Below are 24,795 nucleotides of genomic sequence, written 5' to 3'. Positions count from 1 at the left end.
AAATAAAATATTAACAATTAAATTATTTTCATATTAAAAATAAAAATGAAAATAAAAATATTTTAATATTTTTACTAAAATTTGTAACTTAATTAAATTTTAATAGTAAAAATTAAAGTATATTTTATTTAAATTACTTTATTTTAAAAATGTAAAGAATAAGTCCTAGATTTTGTCTACCTCAGCCTAAATTATCCATTATAAAAGTACTCAAAAACAAAACTTGATAGGTAGGTAGATACCAAAACTCAACCTGGTCTGGTAGCCACTTTACCAGTTCAACGTCACAAAAGCTTTGGACTATAAAATGATTCAGAGCCTGTTCCGGCGAATCCCCTGACTAAGACATCCTACCTCTAGGCCTTGGAAACTCCGAAATGAATTAAATATAGACTGGACCCACAAGCCCTCAAGTCTTCAACCCCATGATTCCCACCGTTGTTGTTTTCTACTAGTCCTAGTCCTTTCCGTTCTCTTTCTCTCCTATTAATAGCTTCAACAACATCATCAATCTCTTCAATTTCGGAATCCTCGTTTAGATCTCTCTTTGGCTGTTTGTTTTAGTTTTTAGGTGGGACAAGCTTTCTGTAATGGCGGAGACATGGGTGAGAATGGTGACTGCGCAGACACCCACTAATATAGCGGTGATAAAGTACTGGGGGAAGAGGGATGAGACCCTGATTTTGCCTGTTAACGATAGCATAAGTGTTACTCTAGATCCTGCACATCTTTGTACCACCACTACTGTGGCTGTTAGTCCTAGTTTTGTTCAGGATCGGATGTGGCTTAATGGGAAGGTATCGACTTTGTGGCATTTTTCCTCATTTTCACTTCTTAATTGGATTGGGTATTTTTGTTGGTGAAAAAAAAAAAATCAGAGTTGAAAGAAACGAAAATTGGTATTATGAATTTTTCTGGGTTTAATATGTTTTTGTCTGTAGAATTGCTATTTGGGAGTTCACTTGAATGAGTTCAACCATATATGCTCCCTTGGGCAAATGATTTTTTTTTTCTTCTATATTCTGACATTGCTCTAGTGTAAATTTTCTTTGTTTAACTTCTCAGAGTATAAGCTTCTGAGGCTAACTGAGTCTTTTAGATTTATTTTTATCCATAGTAATAAAATAAACTAGTTCTAATGGTGTTATGTCTAAAATCTACTATGACTTGAAATGAAGGAAAAATACTTTTGCTGAGAAAATGTTGAGAAGACCAGGAAAAAACTACTGATCTTGAAAGATTGGACATGAATCCATGGTTGAGTTAGACTCTAATTGGATTTTGTTTCCATTATTTGATATTCAAAAGGGTGGAAGAAGATAACTACTCTAATTATCTGAATTTTCATCCCATCTCCCCCCAGATAACACACGCTGAGGATTTTTATCTTATGCTAATCACAATTATAATGAGTCAACTCACCCTACTGGAAGTACTTTGTACAATTTATGCAATACTTAAAATCTAATTTTGGTTCTTTGCAACTAAAACAAAGTGCGATTTTTTTTTATTTGCATGCAGAGTTTCTTTCCTTTTTGTGTTGATTCATGGCTCTGGTTTTTGCTGGTTAGTGTAGGAGATTTCCCTTTCTGGAGGCAGGTACCAAAATTGTTTAAGGGAAATTCGTGCTCGAGCCTGTGATGTTGAGGATAAAGAAAGGGGTATCAATATTTCAAAGAAGGATTGGGAGAAATTACATGTACATATAGCATCATATAACAATTTCCCTACTGCTGCTGGACTGGCTTCTTCAGCAGCTGGTTTTGCTTGTCTGGGTGAAGATTATTTTCTCAAATTTTCTTGCTTATTAATTCTCCCTTCCTCTTACCCCCTTTTCCCTCTTTCAACATTGTTGACAAGCCTACAGTGTTGAAATATATTTTCTGGTGGCTTTTGGGTATTATGAAGCTGCTTATCATGATTCTGAGAGATCATTATGATCTGAGTTGTATTCTATTTGAAAATATTTATTTTTTCCTGGTTGCTAAAATTGGCTTGATTCTTAGTTCATCTTTATTACAATAACATGTGAATTGTGCATACCTTCATATCATCTGCTGGAAATATTGATGATGGAGCTTACTTTCTTGTCCATATATTGTGTGAATGTAATTTGGAAATTCTAGAATCTAGAATATATAGTTTAAAAGAATAATCTTTTGAGGTTTAGAAGTCACAGTCAGCCTCCTGTGACATGTTATCTCTGCTATTGATTTATGTTCATAGGCTTTGTCTGTTCCCTTATGCCTTGTACTGGTGTAATCTTATAATCTGCTACATTTGGCAATGACTTTAGTGTTGATTTTTAAGTGGTTCAAGCTAACTCAAGCATCAAGATGCTTTTAGATTCGATAATCTCAAAAATGATATGATTCTGAGCACAAGTGGGCTTATTTCAACATTGTTTCCAATTCACTGATGCAGATCTTTTTATTGTTCAATATGCATGTTGAAATAATCCACACGTTATGGTCTTTTTGATTTACTCTGTCCATGTATGGGAACTTTTTCTTGTTTGGTAACAAGATTTTGTCTGCTGGATCCCCCACTTGTCATTAAGTTTGTTATCAATATTTATGTGAAAGGCACTGTATTTATTATGATTGCATTCTGGCCTTGTTGAATTGATCTACTTAACTTGATTAATAGAGTTCATCTGAATCTCCCACTGAGCCACAATGGCTCTGCAGCTTCTGCTATGACCAACGACTTCATTAATTTTCAGCTTTACACGTGCAAACCTCTATCTTTAATTTTAATGTTTAACGGACATAAGAATTCATCAATGAATATATCTGATTTGTCATGTTCTATTGCAGTTTTTGCCCTTGCAAAGCTGATGAATGCTAAAGAAGACAATAGTAAGCTTTCTGCTATTGCAAGGTATATGCTTTATGGTTGACACATATTCTATTTTCTAGTTGCTTAGTGTTTGGTTTCAATGGATGTCTATCTTTATGCCTTTTATAATTCTGAATGCCCTGATGTATGGATCATTGTTGGTATCTAATTATTGTATGTAGTTGATATTTCAAATTCTTGTCATGATGGGTATCTAAAATTCACTATGTTTCTTTTTTTTTCCCCCTATTTCCTGCTGTCTTGAATTATTTTATAGTTGAGTTGTATATTTTATAATTTATACATAAATATGTCAGAGATGTTCATATAAGTTGGATTCAGATTTTGATATTTTAGTGACCTTGTTGCTTAGGCAAGGTTCAGGCAGTGCTTGTCGTAGTTTGTTTGGTGGATTTGTAAAGTGGAACATGGGAAAGGTAATGTTGATTTTGAGGTTTATATTTGGTCCCTTAAGTGTAGGAGGTGCTTTGTCATTTTGACCAGTTAAATCTAACATATAATTTATTAATTCATCTCAAGTTTGAGGATGGAAGTGACAGCCTTGCTGTTGAAGTTGTAGATGAGAAGCACTGGGATGATCTTGTTATTATTATTGCTGTGGTATGTTTCTTTTTTCTTATTTAACAGTTGGATGTTTGAATAACTTTCCTGTTTGCTATTATCCTCTTGGATTAATTAATTCTGAAATTATGCGGGTGGACCTGGTGTTTCATAAAATTTTCTTCCTAGTGGTTTTGGCTCACTTATTTCATTTAAATTATCAAAATTGGTTTTTTTTTTGGTTATTTATTTATTTATTTTACATTCTTGCCTATTATATGGTGAGAGTTTCTGCTAAAAGACTTTGATTATTGACTTTTTTATTTGTAGTGCATATTTGCAATAAATGTTGAATGTGTTTTTGAAGTTTGCATCAGGAAACATGTGTTCATGTGATTGGTTTCAACAAGTGTTCTCTTATTCCGTGTTTTACGTGAATTTCCTTTTATTTGTTTATGGTGACATTTTCATGTCCTCCCCTGAGGATAGCCGTAACATTTTCAACTTTTACCATATATTATCTCTCCATCTTGCTGAATTTGGAACTTTAAGAAATAAGTTTCATGTGGAACCATACATATAGGCATCTTTACTTCCTAAAATGCAAGCATGCTAAATGTTAGAACAAGTTGGCTAAAGATTATTGAAGTATCTAGGTGTATTGAGCAGCCGTGAAAGAAGTAAATATGAACCAACCTTATAATGAGTTAATTGGGTGGTAGATAACAGGAATTTTCTATAGATTGTCAAGTAATGGCTGCAGCTTTTCTCCTAATTTTTAGATCTCGTAAAAGAGGTCCTGTATGAACCTTGTCAATACAGGCTTAATACGTTGTACTGGCAGATTCATCATTTGAATCTGTTACAGCATGTTGGAGTTTACTCAGTGCTTTTGGTTATCACAATCTGCTTATATCTTGTGTAGCTGCAAATTGCAATCTAAATATATCAGAAGAAACTTGATGTACAGTTGGTCAATGCATATCGTAATGCAAACACTTTTGGTGTGATGATATATGCACAACTATTTTAGATTTTGGGTTAAAATTTCTGTTTATAAAGAGCATTATAATTATTTTAAGGTTTAGTTTCTAATGTACCAACCCCCTGTTCTACATTAATGGTGTCACGCTATAGAGAATTAATTTTTTCTCATTTAGCCATTTATGACTTCTCTATGCTCCGGGTTCTTGTGATCTTATTATTATTAATTTTTTTTTTTTCCAGGTAAGTTCACGGCAGAAAGAAACTAGTAGCACTACAGGAATGCGTGAGACTGTTGAAACCAGCTTGCTTTTGCAACATAGAGCTAAGGTGCTTTTCAATTCTTTAATTATAGTTTAGGCAGCTGATTTTTCTAAGTGGTTGTCTCTCTATTTGAGGAAAGTCTTTTCAATGACAGAGCTTTAAGGACTTAAAATAGGTTTAGAGTCCTATACTCTATCTAACTACTAACTAGATGATAAATGTGCTTCATAATTTGATTGCATTATTTTCATTGGGATTACTCTCCTTCAGGTTTTCTATTTTTTTTCTTCTGCACTCTTTCTTTGATGGTAATTATCCTTGTATTATGTCGTTTATAGATTATTATGAGAGCATTTGAATTTGATTTAATTAATGCTTTCAGGAGATCGTACCAAAACGCATTATACAAATGGAAGAGGCCATAAAAAATCGTGATTTTGCATCTTTTGCACACTTAACCTGTGCTGATAGTAATCAGTTCCATGCTGTCTGCTTGGATACATGTCCTCCAATTTTCTACATGAATGATACATCACACAGGCAAATTTCACTTTCCAGTTTGACATGGAATAGAAGCTATTTCATTTATTTATTCATGTTCTGATTGAGGAACGAAACTCTAGATCTTAGTATTAATATAATGACTTTGTAGCAGGATAATCAGCTGTGCTGAAAAATGGAATCGTTCTGAAGGAACACCTCAGGTTTGTCTAGTTTTGAACTCTTATTTGGGCTGGATAAATCACAATTTTAGAAGAGAAATCATATAATAGAAACTCAGTTTTTGAAGTTCAGAATTAGTATATGCTGCAGTAACAGTCATTAATCAAAATTCAGTGATTCAGTCGTGGGTGATAACTTTCATGTTTTGCTCTTGAGACATGCATTATTATTCTTGATATAATGATAATAGTTTTTACAAATTTCCTTTCCAATGATTGATACAGGCGTTTCCCCTTTGTGGTATTGACTTGTTAATTTTAGGCAATTTGGGCTTTGGCACTTAAAAGACTTGTATATGCTTTCAGAATGCCTGGACATAGGGCTTCTTTCACTTGTGGCAACAATTGTTCTAAACTGTTAATTGCTGTTTCTGTTGAAAGATTATATTAGTTCCACGTGGAAAAGAAATATTGAATGTCAAGCATCCTGGTTGGATTAAGCCCTCTCAATTAGCCTATTTTCTTTCTGTTGGCCACTTTTATTGTAGAAAGTAAAGCAACATAGATGGTTTAGAGTCACACTGATCAAACATTCTGCATTCCATATTCCATGTGAGATATTGCTGATTACTATAGTAGTTGACCATCAGTGAAAAATTGACAGGTGGCTTATACATTTGATGCTGGGCCTAATGCAGTTCTAATTGCACGTAATAGGCAGGCTGCTGCCCGGTTACTGCAGAAGCTGCTTTTCTATTTCCCTCCTAATTCTGATACTGATTTAAACAGGTAAGTTTTCTTTGGATATTAATGACAATATAAATTGTTTCTTAATGGAAGATATAATAGAAGGATTTAGGTGCGTTGTTTGGGGGCTGCCATTAACAGAACCTTGTTAGACGAGTTCTTTGATGATACATTTTCTCCCTCCCCAGTTATGTTCTTGGTGATAAGTCAATACTGAAAGATGCTGGGATTGAAGATTTGAAGGATGTGGAAGCATTCCCACCACCTTCAGAAATTAAGGATGCCCCAAGATACAAAGGGGATGTTAGTTATTTCATCTGCACAAGACCAGGTCGAGGTCCAGTTTTGCTCTCTGATGAAAGTCAGGCTCTTCTCAGTCCTGAAACTGGGCTGCCTAAATAAAAGGGCAATCGTTGCCTTCTTTCTAGCTCTTTGTAAGCCTGATGATTGTTTTTTGTAATTGAAGTTACATTGAAGTAATTCTGTCACTTTTCCTCACAAATATGCAGTGATGCTGCTTTTGATTTGCATTTGTATTCTTTTTTTTTTTCCCTCGCTTCAGGGTACATTTAGTGTTTATTTACTCTCAATTAACAGTTCAAGTTTCATTCAGCTGCAAGTCTTAAAATGGTTGATACAGTAATTTGAAATTCTGTATATCTATGCACTGATTGATGAATAAATTCCTACTTGTTAAATTGAAATTGTTACTGTACTTATTCTGCGACTTATATGTGGTTCGCCAGCTTATGTTGCCCTTCCTTGTGTGGTTAGTTTTGCAATATTCAATGATTTGAACAGTTAAATTTGCTTTTTATTTCATCTTTACACCTGGAGATTCCAGATATTTCTGCCTTAAAGTACTAAATCATCGGACTGATCGATTTGTCAAACGCCAAACAGTTTTTGTGTCTTCGGAAACCTAGTGATCCTTCTTTGGACCCTCCCTCTAGGTTCATAATTTTCTTATAGCAGCTTAAGATAATAAACCCCCACAAAAGTTTTAGAAGCCATCACATTGGCTAATACCTAGGTCCTGAAGCAACTTACATGATCCATATTGACTTGGATTTAATGATGAAGCCATGAGCATATGGTTGGTCTTGCCTAAGACAAGCGAATCTGCTCCTACTATTACTCGAACAAACTTTTGTGTGGTATCAAATCATTTGAATTTATGCTTTGGATTACCAGTTCAACAAAGCAAATAATGTTCTGTGGATTTCTGCAAGTCTTTTGGTTGAATTAGAATGTTGACTAGATTCTAACTGGAGTTCAAACTCATAACCTTGGTTTTGGAGACGATTTCAATTCCACCAAGTCAAAATTCACTGGTTTTTTGCATATCTCGTGTACGCTCCCCGAGTTTGTTTGGCAAAACTAGTTTTAGAGATGAGGCAACTCTATGGCTACAGATATATATTTTTACCCTTACCAGACATTTGAATCGATATACCTTGAGAAACTGTAGCTAAAGAGAGTAGCAGCTTGAATAAGCTGTCTAGGTGACAAAGCTTGAGAGGGTGTAATTCCCATGCAAAGAGCCTTGCGGGATAATAGCCAGTATCACCTTCATTTAGATCCATTATTTCCTGGTTTGAAAATCACCAGGCATTGGTTGTGCATTAAGGAAAAAATTTAGAATAACCTTTTATCTACAATGCATCAAAAACAACGAAATCCATTGGGATCCTTGTAACCTTAGAAAGGAGTTCTCCCTTTGAGCCTGCGGCTCTGGAAGCAGGAATTGGAGTGCACAGAAACTTCAGGATGAAAAGAAGCCTTTTCTGGTGTTTCATGTTGCAAAATCCACAACATGAGCACAACTTCAAGAGAACCAAAAATTCATCATATATGTAAGTACAACATGGTCCTACCTAGATGTTGCGAACAGGACGGTTCAGACTGGTCTAAGTTATTTCGAATTGTGAGTTGATTCAAATTACCTATCAGTGATTATATATAAAAAGGATTTCAGATCATACTTGAATTAATTTGCGAGCTACAAGTCATTTCGCGTCAAAGTATTAAATTTTTAGAAAATCATCATCAATTTTCAAGTTAAAAAAAAAATTTACCTTTTAACTTTGGGTCGGTCGCGAGCTGGGTCATAATTTAGCAGTTCTCTTACCTGTGGTCAACCCTGGTTCCGCGGAGAATTCCTAAAAGAGAATGAAACATCACTATGACTTATGCTTACAACTTTCGAACTTAAGGATAGTACAAATATGAGGTCACAATCAACCGTAAGATCTAGAAGTTCGGTATGCAAAAATGCATAGCATTCCTCCTGCAGGTCCAATTCCCCGGCATTCTCAGCAACCCAAACAAGAAAAGTGTCACTTCCTGTAGTATAACTGCTAAGATTTCAAATTAATTTCAAGAGTAAATTACTTAAAATCCTGAGGTTTGCCATTATTTACATATAATTTTTTTTGTTCCAAAATTAACAATTGTAGTCCTTGCACTATTATCAGTGATAAGTGTAAAATTTGAGGTTAGGTGTTTTACAATATAAAAATTCAAGAATTAAGGCGGCGCTATATTTTACAATGTCATGAATTAAAATATGGTTAATTTTAAATACTAGAAATTTACAATGTCAAGAATTAAAATATGGTTAATTTTAAATACTAGAAAGGAAATTATAAGATATCTGGTGCAAAATTTCTTCACACTTAAATATGAGCGCAAAGAATATTATTTTTTAGTACAACGAATGCACTCATAGTTTACAACCAGTGACACAAAAAATATATATATACAAAAAATGTATATTATCCCAAAAGTTAGGGGAACTTAGTAATCTATCTTTAATTTAGAATCATTTAAACAGAAGAAGATTCTTCTGTCTTACTCTAATTATTTGTCCAAAAAATTTGCTTTAACCTGCGGGATCAACAGACAGATATAATTTTTGCAATACTGCCACTAATTCTGTCTGAAATAATAAGAGTGCACATTTAGCATGGTGTGAATCTCGAGTTGATCTAGCATGTTGTGAATCTCGAGTTGATCTAGCATGGTGTGAGATTAGAGGAATAAGTGTGTTGATCTAGCTGTCACTGGAGCCACAAAGGACTATCTAAATGGATTCTTTTCTATCGGTAAGTGCTAAATGCATCATAGAAATTAGGAAAAAAAAGGATTCTTTTGTATATTTATCATTATTACAGTCTGTTCTTTTATTTTGATAATTTTTGCGATTACATGGATTATATCTATTTGCACAAATATATCGACAATTTCCGCTGGTTAATACATATAGCCCAATAAGTATATCTTGAGTTGGTACGGATATAGGATCTCTAATAGCTAGAGACAAGCATATGAGAAAACATAAGTAAACCAGCCTCTGCTTGAGCCTCCAACGATAAAGGTACAGTTACTAACACCTAAACCATCTGCTATATTTTGTGATAATGAATAGTATTCAGTAGTTTCTCTAGCTATACAAGTTAAACTCTGAGGTAATGCAGAAATCCAGAGGTGGACTTCAATAAGACACTCATGAAACTCTGCTAGAACACAGAACATTCATATGATAATTTGATTAAAATTAGTGTGAAAATCCACAACAGTTGCAGGCAAATATCTTGTACAACATAAGTAAAGATACAAGAATATTAGAAATCAAGAAAAAGGCTACTTTCTGCTTAGCAAAAGAGCCTTCAAAATGGCTTCATTCATCCTAGGAACATAGGAGAGCATGTGTCCAGTACCAGGCGACTCATGGTAGTGAATCCATGGAAGTTTTTGGACGATATAACGCTGCAAGGTAACTGGCACAATCCTGTCTTCATCTCCTTGCCATAGATGAACTGAGCCTTCGTTGTGAGGAAAAGGATTTTCAATATCCATCGGATCAAATTCCCATTTCCCAAATGCAACCATGAGGTCACGATGTAAGGATTCAAATTCCCCTTGTTGAGTTACCTTTTGCTGGAAGGAAAAAAGTGAGAAATGGCAATATATCATGGCTAAATATTCTAAGTTCTAAGTAGTGCAGCATATCACCAATGACTTGTAATGGTGTATAGAAAAATGAAGTACCATGGGTGTTAGACTCCCAGCAACTGTGGAAAAAATTTCCAGATCTTGTCGAGAGAAAATCTCAGGCCTTCTGACAACAAGAGATGATGCAGGAAACCACTTCTGCGTGTTCCACCAGTAGGTTAGACATGGAGTATAGTAAGCAACACGTAGTGTCCACTGGTCTTGTGGTAGCTGTAGGTAGTACGCCTCTTTAGACAAGTTGGCAGGAAATTGAGGCCACCAATAGTTGACAACAGGAGCAATCAGTGTTGCTCCTGCTAGCCTGTAGGCACCCGAAACTCCCAACTTGACCAGATAATAATAATAATAATAATAATAATAATAATAATAATAATAATAATAATAACTTCACACAAAAACAGATGAAAAAATGCAGAAAAATCAACATTTCCCAGAACAACAATCAAAAAACAACAATATTCAGGGATTTTCACGGTGAAAGAAATGAGAAAGATTTAAGAAGAATGTCTAATCATATGAACACATTTTCTTGTCATTATTTGTGAAGTTCAAACCCAAAAAAAAGGGGGAATTCCAACATATTCTTAGCACTAAATAATAAAAGAACAATGCTAGTTCAATTTCATAGCATGCTATGCTTAATTTTACTCGGATGCATTCCACAAATTGTTCCATTACATTCATGATATATCCCAAATTCCAAATAAGAGAAGGCAAGAGATTCCTGAGGTGGAAAATTGATCACAATGGCAAGTGAGGAGGAAAAAATCATACCTATGAGGGATGTACTTCAGGCAGCCCCAAACCAGCTGGCCTCCCATGGAAGACCCAATTACATAAAATTTTAATCCCAGTCCTAAATGATCAGCAAGTTCCTCTATATCAGAAGCCAAACTCCTCAGAGTTCGCTTTGAATCTGGATCACTTTCTCCATAACCTGGCCGGTCAAAGGACACAAAATACACACCTAGCTCTTCAATTACTTCCTGAAAATGAAACATAAAACGGAAAGAAAACAATGAAGTTCTCCAGAAAACAACTAAAAACCTCTTGATTAAAGAAAATTTTTGATTTATTACCAATGTCAATTTAAAATAGAAGATGAAGTACCTGAGGAAGGACTTTTACAAACCCAAAATTATCTTTGGTGGTGGAAAAGCCATGAACATATATGATCTTGTAATTGGCAGTTTCTCTTGATACACCGTGCTCCTTGTAAGCCAAATGTCTTCCATCCCTCAGTTTTATTCTAGGTGCAGTGATGGGAGGCCCACCTAGGCTACCACAAAGCTTGGGAGGCGGCGGGTAGGCAGCCTGATACGCCCATGCCAGCAACCCAATCAACAGAACTACTGCAATTTCCCTGAACATCCCTACAAAAGAATTAGAAAAGTTCTTCAAAAGTTGACCTAAAGTTGGGGAAATTCTCAAATTACTTGACAAAAACAAATAATAATGGCTCAGAACAAGTTGATTACTAAAATATTACTCACGATGGAATAAAATGAAGATTAAAATTTGTCTAAAACTTTGGCCAAACAATCAGATTATCAATATTACCAAAAGATTAAAAGTGACAAGTCCAAGTCTCAGCTTGCAAATTAAAGAAAATCATCTACATAAACTTATGGGAAATACACAAACTTTCCAAATCAAGCCAAATCCACGCAAAATAGTTAAAAAGCAAAAAAATCAATTGACATCCATTTGCTGATAATTAAGTGAAGAAACTAATTTCTGGTATTCAATTCTTTGATACGTCATTTAGAGAATCAAGTGCGATATCCATAGTCTCCAGACACGAAAGTAAAAACCCAGTTCATAATCCATATTTGCCAGACTAAACATTAAGAATTGACGAAAGATAATTAAGGCAAAGTAGCTACCTGTAGTAGTTGAAGGTGGGTCAACGCTTCAGTAGGAAATATGCTAACAGTTCGTTGATTTAGCCATTTACAAGCTTTAATTTTTTTTTTTTCAACATTATAGAGTCTAATTATAAAAAAAAAAGATAATATTAATAATACTTACTAGAAAATGTAAATTAATGAATTCATTAAAAATAACAACCTAACAATATTTTTATGATAATAAGTTTAGATTACAAGAGTAATGTACGTACACATTGTTTTAAAATATTTTTTTAATTATTAAAAATTAATTAAGATTACATTTTATAGGTAATACAATATAATCAATTATGTAATGCAATCAAAATTATAATATAATATAATTATTATTATTATATTCTTTTTATTTAGTTATAAAAATAAAAATATAAATAGTGTAATATAATGGTAATATTTATTCTAATATTTAATTTATTTATAATATTAATAATAAATAATAATGGTTGTAGTCATTGGTAGTCGAGTGGTAATGATGGCTAAGTAGTGATGGTGGTGATGATAATGACAGTTAGATGTTAGTGGTGGTGGCGACAAGTTAAAATAGTGGTGGTGGTGGTGGTGGTGGTAGAGATGATAATAGTTAAGTAGTGATAATGATGACAATAATTAAGTGATGATAGCGGTGGTTAAACAACAATAATAGCAATTATGGTAATAAGATGGTGATGGTGGTGGTGATGGTGGTAATGATAATGGTGATAGTATTAATAATAAATAAAAAAATAAAATAAATAATCATGATTATGTTCATTTTTATATGTAATGACCATTACATTACTTTAGATATAATTAATTATACTATGTAATTGTCATTCTATTACGTCAATTTTTTTTTGTTGCCAAATAATATAATTAAATATGTAAGATAATCACGATTTTACTACAATTTTAATTGCATCATACCAAATATGGCATAAGTATATTATGAATTATATTAGAATTTAAGAGCATAAAAAATTTAATTATTTATGACTATCAACTAAATTTACACATTTAATAGACTAAAAACTCTAAACATATATTATGAAAAGTTTATGAATATTATTTTTAATTATATTTTCATATAATAATGATATTAATACTATTGTTGTTATTATAATTATAACTAAAGGATAATATTACTATTTCAAGTAGTGTATACAAAAAAAAAAGTAAAAAATATGCTAAAATAGAGCAACAATTTATTGTTATTACACGTTTCTTATAATGAAAAGAAAGTCTAATATTTCATTAATATAATATTAATATATAAAATAAAATTTATTTTTATAAAATAAAATTTATTTTTATAAAATAAAATCATCTTAAATTGATTTAATAATGATAATGATAATTATTGTAAATTTAATAATTAAATAATTTAAAAACAATAAGAATGACAATAACCAAAAATAGAATAGTGAAAAAATATTTTGAATTCACATATCAACCCCTAAGTGGTTTAAACTTTAAAGATTACAATAAAAAATAATAATCGAAAAATTCAATTAATTAAATAAAACATCTAAATAAAAATTTAAAGGGGATTCTAGTGTTTTTTTTTTTATTGTTCAAGAGGTTCAATTAATTGAAAAGAAAAAAAAAAGATAACATGTCAAAAAATTTTAAGATATATTATGTAAAAATTAAAAAGAAAGTATTTATTATTAGTAACAAAATAAAAAAAATTTAAAAATAAAAAATTATCAGTATAAAATAATTATAATACTGTTGTTAGAACAATTAACTGCACTTCATTGTCAATAAAATTATTTCAATAATAATAATAATAATAATAATAATAATAATAATAATAATAATAATAATAATTTAAATAGTTATATATATATATATATATATATATATATATATATATATATATATTATATTTTTTTGCAAATGTGCATTTCATTTTATTATAATCGTTATAACATTCATTAAACATATTTATCAATTTAAAAATTATTTTTTTATTCGATTATACTTTTATCAAAGTTATATGTTATATTATTAATATATAATATTAACTTAATTATAAACTTAAATATAATATAATAAAAAAATACAATAATAAGCTTTAAAATATAAATAGATAAAAATATTTAAAAATTAAAATAAATTAATGATAAATACAAATTAACTCATTGAATTTAAATCATTTAAACTATATCATTTTATTTTTTCTTTTTTAAATTTGATTTACATATCTTATTTTAATTTTTAATAATTTTAAATAATCTTTACTTGTATAATGAAATTACATATCTAATATGTGAAAGAAAATTATCTATAAAATTATAAAATAGAATAATTTTTAAAATAAATTTTTATTAGTTTACTGTATTATTATTATAAAATTTTTATTTTTGTTATATTGATATTTTAAAATTTTATATTGTCATATTATTTAATACAGAAAATATTAAAGCCTATTTAATATATTAATTATTTAATATATTTAGTAAGTATTTTTATGTCACGACCCAATCTATGGGCCGGACCGGCACTAGGACCTGGGCCAGCCTAAAGCCCCCGAGGCCCGTAGTAAGCCTAACTGTTCATTAACCCAACTCTAAGGCCCATTTGGGCCCAATTTCAAGAAACCAACCGGACAGAGTCCGGCCATAAAGTGGACCTTTCAACGGGGAGTTTTTGACTCACCCGACCTGTAAACAAAATATATCATCAATTGGGGAGTTCAGCTCACCCTCCACATACTCATATCGGCATAAAAATAAATGGGAGCCCAGCTCCCTCATTCAATCCATCAAACATGCATATAATTTTACAGGTCCACATGACAATTTATATTACAGACCCGAATTATTTAAATATTTCTAACACATGCGGAAATTCTAGGAGTAAATAAAATTATAAAACTATTGATAAACAACCTGCGAAGGAGAAAAGCAGGTTAACCACAATAAAATCCTCCTGTAGCCTGAGAAAAAAATATTGAACAGGAGTGAGCGTTCGACTCAGAGAGTAAAATATCAATTTTAACCATAATCTCTATAACTATCTAGAACTAATGCAACCTGTGGAGTGAAATGCAACAGCAACCATATTTTCACATCATAACAACAAAAAGGTAATTTGAAGCACTCACGCACCCTGTAACATCAATCATAATATATGGGAGCTGATCCCCTATACAGCTCTCTTAAATCCAACCTGGTGCCAGCGAAGAACTCAGCTCGGACTTCCACTTAATAACCAAATCGGGGTCCCAGCGAAGAACTCAAGCCGTGTCTACCCCGGCGACGTGGTCCCATAAGATCTCAAGCCGTGTCTACCCGTCCTATCCATAGTCCACACCACGTCACACGCACGCCAACGCACGCACACTGCTCCAAATTACCACAACAACATCCATGACACGCTAACAGTTATGAATGCAACATAAATCGTGCCTAGAGTTTAACTACATAAATATTTGCATATAAGTGATGCATGGGCATGCTTGAACATATAATAATATCGAAATTACAATTAAAATTAATATTTTACTCACAGACTTGACGGCAATCACTGTGGCGGCTAGGCGGAGGAAGAAGGCTGTTCCGGCTCACCTGACAATTATATTAAAATTATTTAATACAAATGACCCAATACAAATCAAGAAAAGACCCAATACGTCCTAAGTCGCATCAAAATCCACAGAGTCTCCTTATACCTAGGACCTACCCAACTTGCAAAAGGGCTCAAAACACACTTCTATATCCACAATCCATATATCCACAACTCAATCACATCACACAGCCCTCCCGCCCATCAAATCAATCATACATCACAATATGTATAATTTCAATTTAGTCCTTATAATTGATCATTTTTGCAAAAATTGCTCAAATAAGCTCTAAAAATTATAAAACTCTGCCCCGCGGTCCTTAGAAATATTACTAAGCTATTGCAAAAAGAATCGTAATTTTCTAAGCTACCACGAATATTTTATGGATTTTTAATCCTATTTAAGCACTAGAAAATTACGAAAAGCAAGGTTCGGGTTTACCTTTGCCGATTCCGACTTCTGAACGCGCCGGGATGCCCGACAATGGTGGGGTAGCCAAAACCTCGATCCAATTCGGAGACTTTTTCGTAGTCTGGTCTGTTCGGAAATTCACGCATCCGGACAACCGTCGAATTTCCGCGAATTGAGGATACCTACACGGCCCAATAATAATATATAAAAATCGTGGGTGTTACATTCTTCCCTTACGTAAAATTCGTCCTCGAATTTTACACAAGGCGTAATAAAGTACATGATTACACATTGAATGATAAGGGTACTTGCTACGCATGTCCCGCTCGACTCCAGTGCACTCTTCCACCGATCGCTCCTCCACAAAACCTTAACCATAGGGATCTGCTTTGATCTTAGGTTATCTCACTTGGTAGTCCACTATGGCTACAAAGTTGCTCCTCAAATGTCAAGTTCTCCTTTAGTTCTATTACATTCGATCAGAGTACATGAGAAGGATCGGAATGTATTTCTGAGCATAGAGATGTGAAACACGGGATGAGCGTGAGAAAGGTTGGGTGGTAGCTCCAACCGTAGGCAAATCGCCCAACTCTATCAAGAACCTCAAAAGGTCCAATATACCGAGGTGCCAACTTGCCCTTCTTTCCAAATCTCATGACTCCTTCATTGGAGAAATCTTCAGAATACATAGTCGCCCATTGCAAACTCCACATCCCTCCGTCTGGGGTCTGCATAACTCTTCTGCCTACTGAAAGCTGTTTTCAGTCGTTCCCTGATTAAAGGAACTATCTCTGAAGTGTACTGCACTAGGTCTACATCATGCACCTTCGCTTCCTCCATTTCCGTCCAACACAGAGGAGACCTATACTTTCTTCCATATAGTGCCTCATAGGGTGGCATCCCTATACTGGAGTGATAACTGTTGTTGTAGGCAAACTCCACCAAAGCTAGCTGCTCATCCCATTGACCTCCAAAATCCAAAACACTCATGCGAAGCATGTCTTCCAGTGTTTGGATTGTCCTTTCGGACTGTCCGTCTGTCTGAGGGCGGAAAGCCGTATTGAAGTTCAACTGTGTGCCAAGTGCCTCCTGCAACTTTCTCCAAAACCGAGAAGTGAACTGGGGCCCTCTGTCAGATATTATGGAAGCCGTAACTCCATGCAATCTGACTATTTCTCGAATGTAGAGCCGGGCGTACTGTGCCACAGAATATGTAGTCTTCACAGGCAAGAAGTGAGCTGATTTGGTTAGACGGTCTACAATTACCCATATCGAATCATATCCTCACGTGGTACGAGGCAACCCAGTCACAAAATCCATAGAAATCATTTCCCACTTCCATTCTGGGATAGGGAGCTCTTGCAACTTCCCTGACGGTCTCTGGTGTTCAAACTTCACCTTCTGACAAGTCAAGCACTTGGACACAAAGTCTGCTATGCCTCTCTTCATGCTATTCCACCAATAGCTATCTCTCACATCATGGTACATCTTGGTGGAACCTGGGTGGACACTGTACAGTGTATAGTGTGCCTCTCGCATGATTTCATTCCTGAGGTTGTCCATATTGGGCACACATATCCTAGAACCTTGCACTAGGGCGCCATTATTGGCAAATCCAAACTCACCACCTTCACCCTGCTGTACTCTTTCTATGATATTTATTAATTGTTGGTCTCTGTGTTGGGAAACTCTAACTCTATCTCGCAAGTCTGGCCTCACTGAAAAATGAGCCAACAAGACCCCCTCATCTGAAAGATCTAGGATTAAACCTTGATCCATCAACTCATGTACTTTCTGAATCAACGGTCTCTTCTCTGCTGAAATGTGCGCCAATCGCTGTAAGATTTTCTGCTTAAAGCATCTGCTACTACATTGGCCTTCCCAGGGTGGTACTGGATGGTACAATCATAGTCTTCCAGAAGCTCCATCCATCTCCTCTGTCTCAAGTTTAAATCCCTCTGTTGGAAGATGTACTTCAAACTCTTATAGTCGGTGTATATCTCGCACACTTCACCATACAGGTAGTGTCTCCAGATTTTTAGTGCAAAGACTACAGCCGCCATTTCCAAATCATGGGTGGGATAGTTCTGCTCATGCCTCTTGGTGCCTTGAAGCATAAGCCACTACTTTTCCATTCCGCATCAAAACACACCCTAGGCCAACTCAAGGCGTCACAAAGACACTGTATCCTTCACCGCTCATAGGTAGTGTTAACACGAGGGATGGTTAGACACTCCTTATCCTCATCATTATAACTGACTCTATCGAGCTCTCTTCCTGTCCTTTAGATCTTATCCACTTCCCTTTTCCTATTTTTGGTATTGTTGGTATCTTTTCAACCTGCTGTACTTATTCCTTAATTTTAGTCCTATCTCATCCTTACACCTTTTCCTTCAAAGATGTCTATATCATCAACTTTAACTTTCTTTTTATTTCTTAGTCTTATCTTGATTACTAGTTTCATTACTTCGAGAATTCTAACCCTATGATTTACTCCTACCAGCACATTCTTCACCTTATGTAACACTTATAATTACCCATAGAGAATTTTTTTTTTTGTACCCCCTTTTTTCCAACTTAACTATCAGAACATTATCATTCCCTACCAGCCTTAGGAGGAAATTGCTTATCTGGATGAATATGAGCCCCATAAACTATAAGTTCCATCCGAACTAACACATTTGTAGGAAATATGTGTCATGCCTTAATTCCAAACAAGATACTTCACGTGTTCATTCTCCTTAATATAATCATATATACGCCCATAGCTTTCTAAACTTCAACCTCAAATTACCCATCAAACAATTTCATCTATTGAAACTCATCCATAAATAGTACTTCATCTAGCTCATTGTTTAAAACAGTTGCAAGCCTTAGTAGCTAACTCAATTTAACTCCTGTCATTACTCTGATCGTCCTTTCATACTTAACACTAGGTATGCACTTACTGTCATTCTCATATCAGGAAATTGTATATGAATTGGTGCCTATCAAAATCTCAAATAACTAGGTCTCCTTGCCTCGATCTGCTCCTTATATAACACTCTGGAATTAAAAACACGAGCTAAACTTGAAAAGAAAGAAAAATATCCTCTATATTCAACTACGCCCGATTGTCCATATAATAATGTTTAACCTATGTTTCTTAGTTTTTCTCTTCAAATTTCATCATCTCCTAGCACAATTGTGCTCTACCTATAAGGTATCATCTGCATGAACCCTTTACTATACCATCGTCCTTCCTGACATAATATTTTATAATTTATTAACTTTACTTATACTCGACCTATGATTCATATCTATCATCGTTTATATTGTGCCCTTAACCCTTGTTGAATCCTGAAAGATTTCTCTCGCTAATAGATTCTTCAAACACTAATTCCACCCTTATCTATGGTCATTAATTTGATCCTTAAACTTTCTAGTGATTTATTACCTTCCATACTTGTCACTTTTTATTCTACCCCTCATCGTTGCTCTGCTGTTATTGCGTCCTTTGCAAAGTGATTACATTGATCACACTAAAACTGTTTGCTTGACATTCATAACGAACCTCTAACTACCTTCTCACTATCTCAAAAGTCTAACCTAAAACCTATGTGTCATTATATATCATTCTTTTCCTCTCATCATACCTATTTGATCCCTTAGACTGACTTTTATTTAACTTACTGCTTACTAACTTCTCTTTCTCTACCTATTTAGGTAGTCCGCAATACCATCGCACACCTTCTAACATTTACTCATTATTATTGTATTCCATACCTCCATCACTTTTCTCACTAATGTGGTCCCATTTTGGGTTTTCCATCCTTGTCATTCTCCTTGCCAAGAATAACACTTAGCCTATCCTATATCTTAACTTTGTTCCTTTTATTATGCGCTCTTTAGGTTGTCCTTTCATTTATTTCCTTTGTCTTACCCAAAATAGAACTTGACTATTCTATCCCTGGTTCCATTCTTCTTCCTAACATAATAGCTGTACTTGCTTACTATATCTTTCAGAGTCTCTATCGCGTTATCATATGTCTGTGCTACTCAGATTTGGTCCTTTGACCACTCTAGCTAGTACTTCCACTAGCATTTAGATTATATTGCATCTGCAATCAATTGTCCAAACTTTCATTCTGCACTTTCTTTATCCATTGGCCTTCTGTGATTTATCTTCGCTAATTTATTACTCTTAACACTATTATAATTAGATTATACTATTGTTTTGAATAATTTGAAATTAGAAAGGAACTCAGCAAATTACAGTCATACTTTTATTGTATGATCTTTATTCTTATCCTTTAGCTTACATAATACCCTTACCACCTCGAGAACTGATTCTGTAGTAATTTTATTTATTTGTTATTATTATTATTATCCATGTTTACTCAATTAGTCAAAACTTAAGGTTCCGGGCACCCAAACCCGTCATCCAATTCAAAGGATTTACATCCATCGTGATCTGATTATATATGATTCCTATAATAGAACTTGCATCCTCCGCAGGATACCTGAGCCAACTTCTCTCTACCACACTCTATAGTCCCATCTGGGGCACTATTTTGTTGGTCACCATTATTAGTAATAACTTTCGATCCCTTCTGAAAAGATAGGACTATACCCTAACTTGCTGCAACAAAGATACTACATTTACCACCTTGCCCAAAACCATGTCAAATTAATGACTCTCCTATCATATTATAGCTCTGTGAATCATCAATTCATAGTTCCGACTTTCCCTAGGTAGTAGGGTTGTACTTTATTTCATACTGATACACACAAGGTATACTATTCTCACTAAGTTCTAACCAAATGTTTGTCATACTGCAAAAACCATCCAAAATTCCATACTGAATACTAGATAATCTCACTCTATAGGTGTCACCTTTACTTTGCAACTAATCCGAAACCTGCAGTCCGATAGCAATTCTTATTGTAACTCTAGCTCATGCTAGGGTAACTGAGTCACTGACTCTAGTTATCACCCCACTGTGACCTCTCAATATTCTAACTCTAGACCCCTAACTAGGAGTTCCCAACTCCTCTGCAGATATAGAACTCTGTTATGGTATTACTGTACCAAAACAGAGACTGCCTGCAAACATCCTCATCATAAGCACTACAGGGAAGTACGCAGCTCTACACAATAATCTCATGTCGGTACTATAATCTGCAACTTACAGAGCAGACATTGAGAACATTGTATAGTTACTACGATACGTCCTGACAGACTAGGTCTCCTAATTTCTTATCTCTCCTGAATCTTCTATTATCACAAACTTATTATGACTGGGTCATCTACTGATGTTGCCAAGAGTGGTATCCTCATCCTTATCTAGGCAACCTGTACTTTTAAGACTCACTTTTATGTACTCGTGCCTTACGAAATGGGCACACCATTTAAACCCATCTTGACAAAAATATAACATTTCTTGGAGTACGTATCCTCATGATAGACCTCACATGTCTACTAACTCTATTTCACATTTCATGTACTCCACGAAAATCAAGACACTAATCGAGGTAATCTTATATTTCCCGAGGTATAACGTAGAATCTAGAAACAAAGAATTACAGAAAAGACGAAACAGAATCCTATACTCCATGTGACTCCTAGTAGACTCTTCCCAACACTTAGATAATTTTTCCTTATGAATCTGAGCCTAAGCTCGATACCACATTTGTCACGACTCCAACCTATGGGCCGACCCGCACTAGGACTGGCCACCTAAAGCCCCGAGGCTGTAGTGTAAGCATAACTGCTGTTCATTAACCCAACTCTAAGTGCCATTTGGGCCCAATTGCAGCCTAAACCAACCTGACAGTCCGCCATAAATGGACCTTTCAACGGGAGTTTTGACTCACCCGACACGTTGACTCACCCGACCCAAACAAAATATATCATCAATTGGGAGCTCACTCACCCTCCACATACTCATATCGACATAAAATAAATGGGAGCTCCTCATCCAATCCATCAAACATGCATATACTTATACACGTCCACATGACAATTTATATTACAGCACTGAATTTTTAAATATTTCTAACACATGCGGAAATTTAGGAGTAAATAAAATTATAAAACTATTGATAAAAACATTGACTCATAAGGAGAAAAAAAAGTAAACCACAATAAAATCCTCCCTCCGTAGAAAAAAAAAAAAAAAATTGAGGTGCGTTCAACTCAGTAGAGTAAAATATCAATTTTAACCATAATCTCTATAACTATCTAGAACTAATGCAACTGTGTGGAGTGATGCAACAAAGCAACCATATTTTCACATCATAACAACAAAAGGTAATTTGAAGCACTCACGTACCACTAACATCAATCATAATATATGGAGCCGATCCCCATACACTCTCTTAAATAACCAAACCCGTGCCCAAGAAACTCGGCTGGACTTCCACTTAATAACCAAATCGGGGTCAAAGCCAGAGAACCTGCCGCCGTGTCTACCCGTCCCATCCATAGTCCACCACGCCACACGCACGCCAACGCATCGAAATTACCACAACAACATCCATGACACGCTAATGCTTATGAATGCAACATAAATCGTGTGCCTAGTTTTTAACTTTATATATATTTGCATATAAGTGATGCATGCATGGCATGCTTGAACATATAATAATATCGAAATTACAATTAAAATTAATATTTTACTGAAGGTCATTCCCTCACAGGACAATATATTACAATTATTTAATACAAATGACCCAATACAAATCAAGAAAAGACCCCCCTAAGTCGTCCTAAAAATCCCAGTCTCCTCCCCTATACTCCCTACCCCCCCACCCTGCAAAAAAAAAAAAAAAACACTATCTACACATACATATCCACAATCCATATATCCACAACTCAATCACATCACACACCCTCCCCCGGCCCATCAAATCAATCATTCATCACAATATGTAAAATTTCAATTTAGTCCTTATAATTGATCATTTTTGCAAAAATCAAAAATAAGCTCTAAAAATATAAAAAACTTTGTTGTCCTTAGAAATATTACTATTTATATTGCAAAAGAAAAAGAATCGTAATTTTTACACCATATTTTATTTTTTTTATTTATTTAAATTTAAGCAAGCAAAAAAAAAAAAAAGCAAAGTTTGTTTACCTTTTTTTGATTGCAGGCTGGGGATGATGCGGGATGCCAATGTGGGCAAAACCTCAAAAAATTATCTAATTTTTTCTTTTTTTTCATGTGTAGAATTCTCATCGAATTGGAATAATTCAGGATTTCCCCAATTATTCGATACCTACGAATAATAAATAATATATAAATAATAATAATAAAAAATTTTTAATTTTTTTATTATTTATTATATATATATATATATATTATATATTATATATATTATAAAATAAAAATAAAAATAAAAATAAAATAATTATATATATATATATATATGTTATATATGTTATTTATTTTTTAAATTTTAAATTAAAAATTATAACAAGATTTTTGTATAATAATTTTTAAAAAATAAAATTTATAAAAGAAAAAATAAAAATTTAGATTATTAATATTTATAAGAATATTTTTATTAGTTCAAAAAGTAATAATACTTATAGGATTATAATTATAGAATTACTATATTAAGAATTATAATATATATTTAGTTTAGGCAGAATTATTATTACAATAATATTAAAATTTTAATTTAGATTAATTATTAAATTAATAAAAAAAATGAATTTTTAGTATTTTGTGACAATATTTTGATCGCTAAAGTTATTAGATGATATATTATATATTGTTAAATTAAATAATAAAAGTGATAAAATTTTCTTTCTTCTTAAGATTAGGAATAATGTTAAAAAAAAATTATTATTTTAATTTTTTTTTTTTATATTTTTTTTTTTTTAAATAGTATTAGTGATTTAAATAATTAGCTATATTTTGTTTTTATTAGTATATTATTATTTTATTATTTATTTTTATATTTATTTAATATTTTTTTTTATATTAATAATATTTATTATTTATTATTTATTAATTTCTTATTTTAGTTAATTATTTCTTTTATATATATATATATATATATACACACACATAACATTTCAGTCATAGACATGTAGCCAGGTTTTAAATATATAATAGCCAATAATTTAATAGACATTTAAAGGGTAATTATGTATTTTTGGGAAAATTACAACTAAATTTATGAGGTTTAACATAATTTACAAAGTACTCCTTAGTGTAAGTTTGGCAACATTTAGTCCTTAAATTTTATTTTTATTAATAATTTAGTCATCACATTTTACTTTTATTAACAATTTGATCCTCAAAATTTATTGTCATATAGACCAATTTATTAATAGAAGTAAAATGTGTAACCAAATTGTTAACCTCCTTAAAATTTAAGGATCAAATGAATATCAAACTTACACTAATAATTAATCTATGAGTTAGTTTTGTTAAACCTGTAAGACTTAGTTGTATTAATATATAGTGGTGTTAGAATTCCATTAGAATTCTATCCTTGATATTTAATTTATATTAATTACTAATTTTATAAATAATTTTTTAGTTGGTATGTAAATTCTTCCTTCATTTGTACTTTTATATACACTAATTTTTTAACAATCGGGCTCCAACCACTAGAGGAATTGTCCGCTTTGGCCATAAGCCTCACAGTTTTGTCCCATAGGTGGAATGGAGAACTTCCCAGGAGGTCACCAATCCTAGGATTTCTCTCAAGTGAGCACGCTTAACCCTGGAGTTCTTCTAACTCTCCAGGCCATTCCACCAAAAGGCGCCTCTAATGATTAGTTCCCCCAACTTATATATCATTACCTTTTGAACCCAAGACCATCTCCGCGCTTTGCCAATGTGGGATTTGC

General features: G+C 33.4%; 2 protein-coding genes across 2 annotated transcripts; one reads left to right on the top strand and one right to left on the bottom strand.

Annotated features, from left to right (window-relative positions):
* Window positions 1-221: 221 nt before the first annotated feature.
* On the top strand, window positions 222-6,671 carry LOC110653025 (diphosphomevalonate decarboxylase MVD2, peroxisomal). Its single transcript, XM_021808648.2, has 10 exons — window positions 222-797; window positions 1,577-1,775; window positions 2,820-2,883; window positions 3,215-3,278; window positions 3,382-3,462; window positions 4,630-4,716; window positions 5,033-5,190; window positions 5,306-5,354; window positions 5,977-6,101; window positions 6,248-6,671. The coding sequence occupies exons 1-10, from the start codon at window positions 591-593 to the stop codon at window positions 6,459-6,461; spliced, it is 1,248 nt and encodes a 415-aa protein (XP_021664340.1). The 5' UTR covers window positions 222-590; the 3' UTR covers window positions 6,462-6,671.
* Window positions 6,672-9,581: 2,910 nt separating this feature from the next.
* LOC110653016 (uncharacterized) lies at window positions 9,582-11,923 on the bottom strand. The gene is made up of 4 exons (XM_021808641.2): window positions 11,187-11,923; window positions 10,851-11,062; window positions 10,113-10,377; window positions 9,582-10,001 (listed from the first exon to the last, which is right to left on the bottom strand). Exons 1-4 carry the CDS (start codon window positions 11,445-11,447, stop codon window positions 9,705-9,707), a joined length of 1,035 nt encoding a protein of 344 aa, XP_021664333.1. The 5' UTR covers window positions 11,448-11,923; the 3' UTR covers window positions 9,582-9,704.
* Window positions 11,924-24,795: the final 12,872 nt, after the last annotated feature.

The sequence above is a fragment of the Hevea brasiliensis genome, chromosome 8 (genome assembly GCF_030052815.1).
Source record: "Hevea brasiliensis isolate MT/VB/25A 57/8 chromosome 8, ASM3005281v1, whole genome shotgun sequence".
NCBI lineage: Eukaryota > Viridiplantae > Streptophyta > Magnoliopsida > Malpighiales > Euphorbiaceae > Hevea > Hevea brasiliensis.
This window is presented reverse-complemented; position numbering and strand designations above follow the sequence as displayed.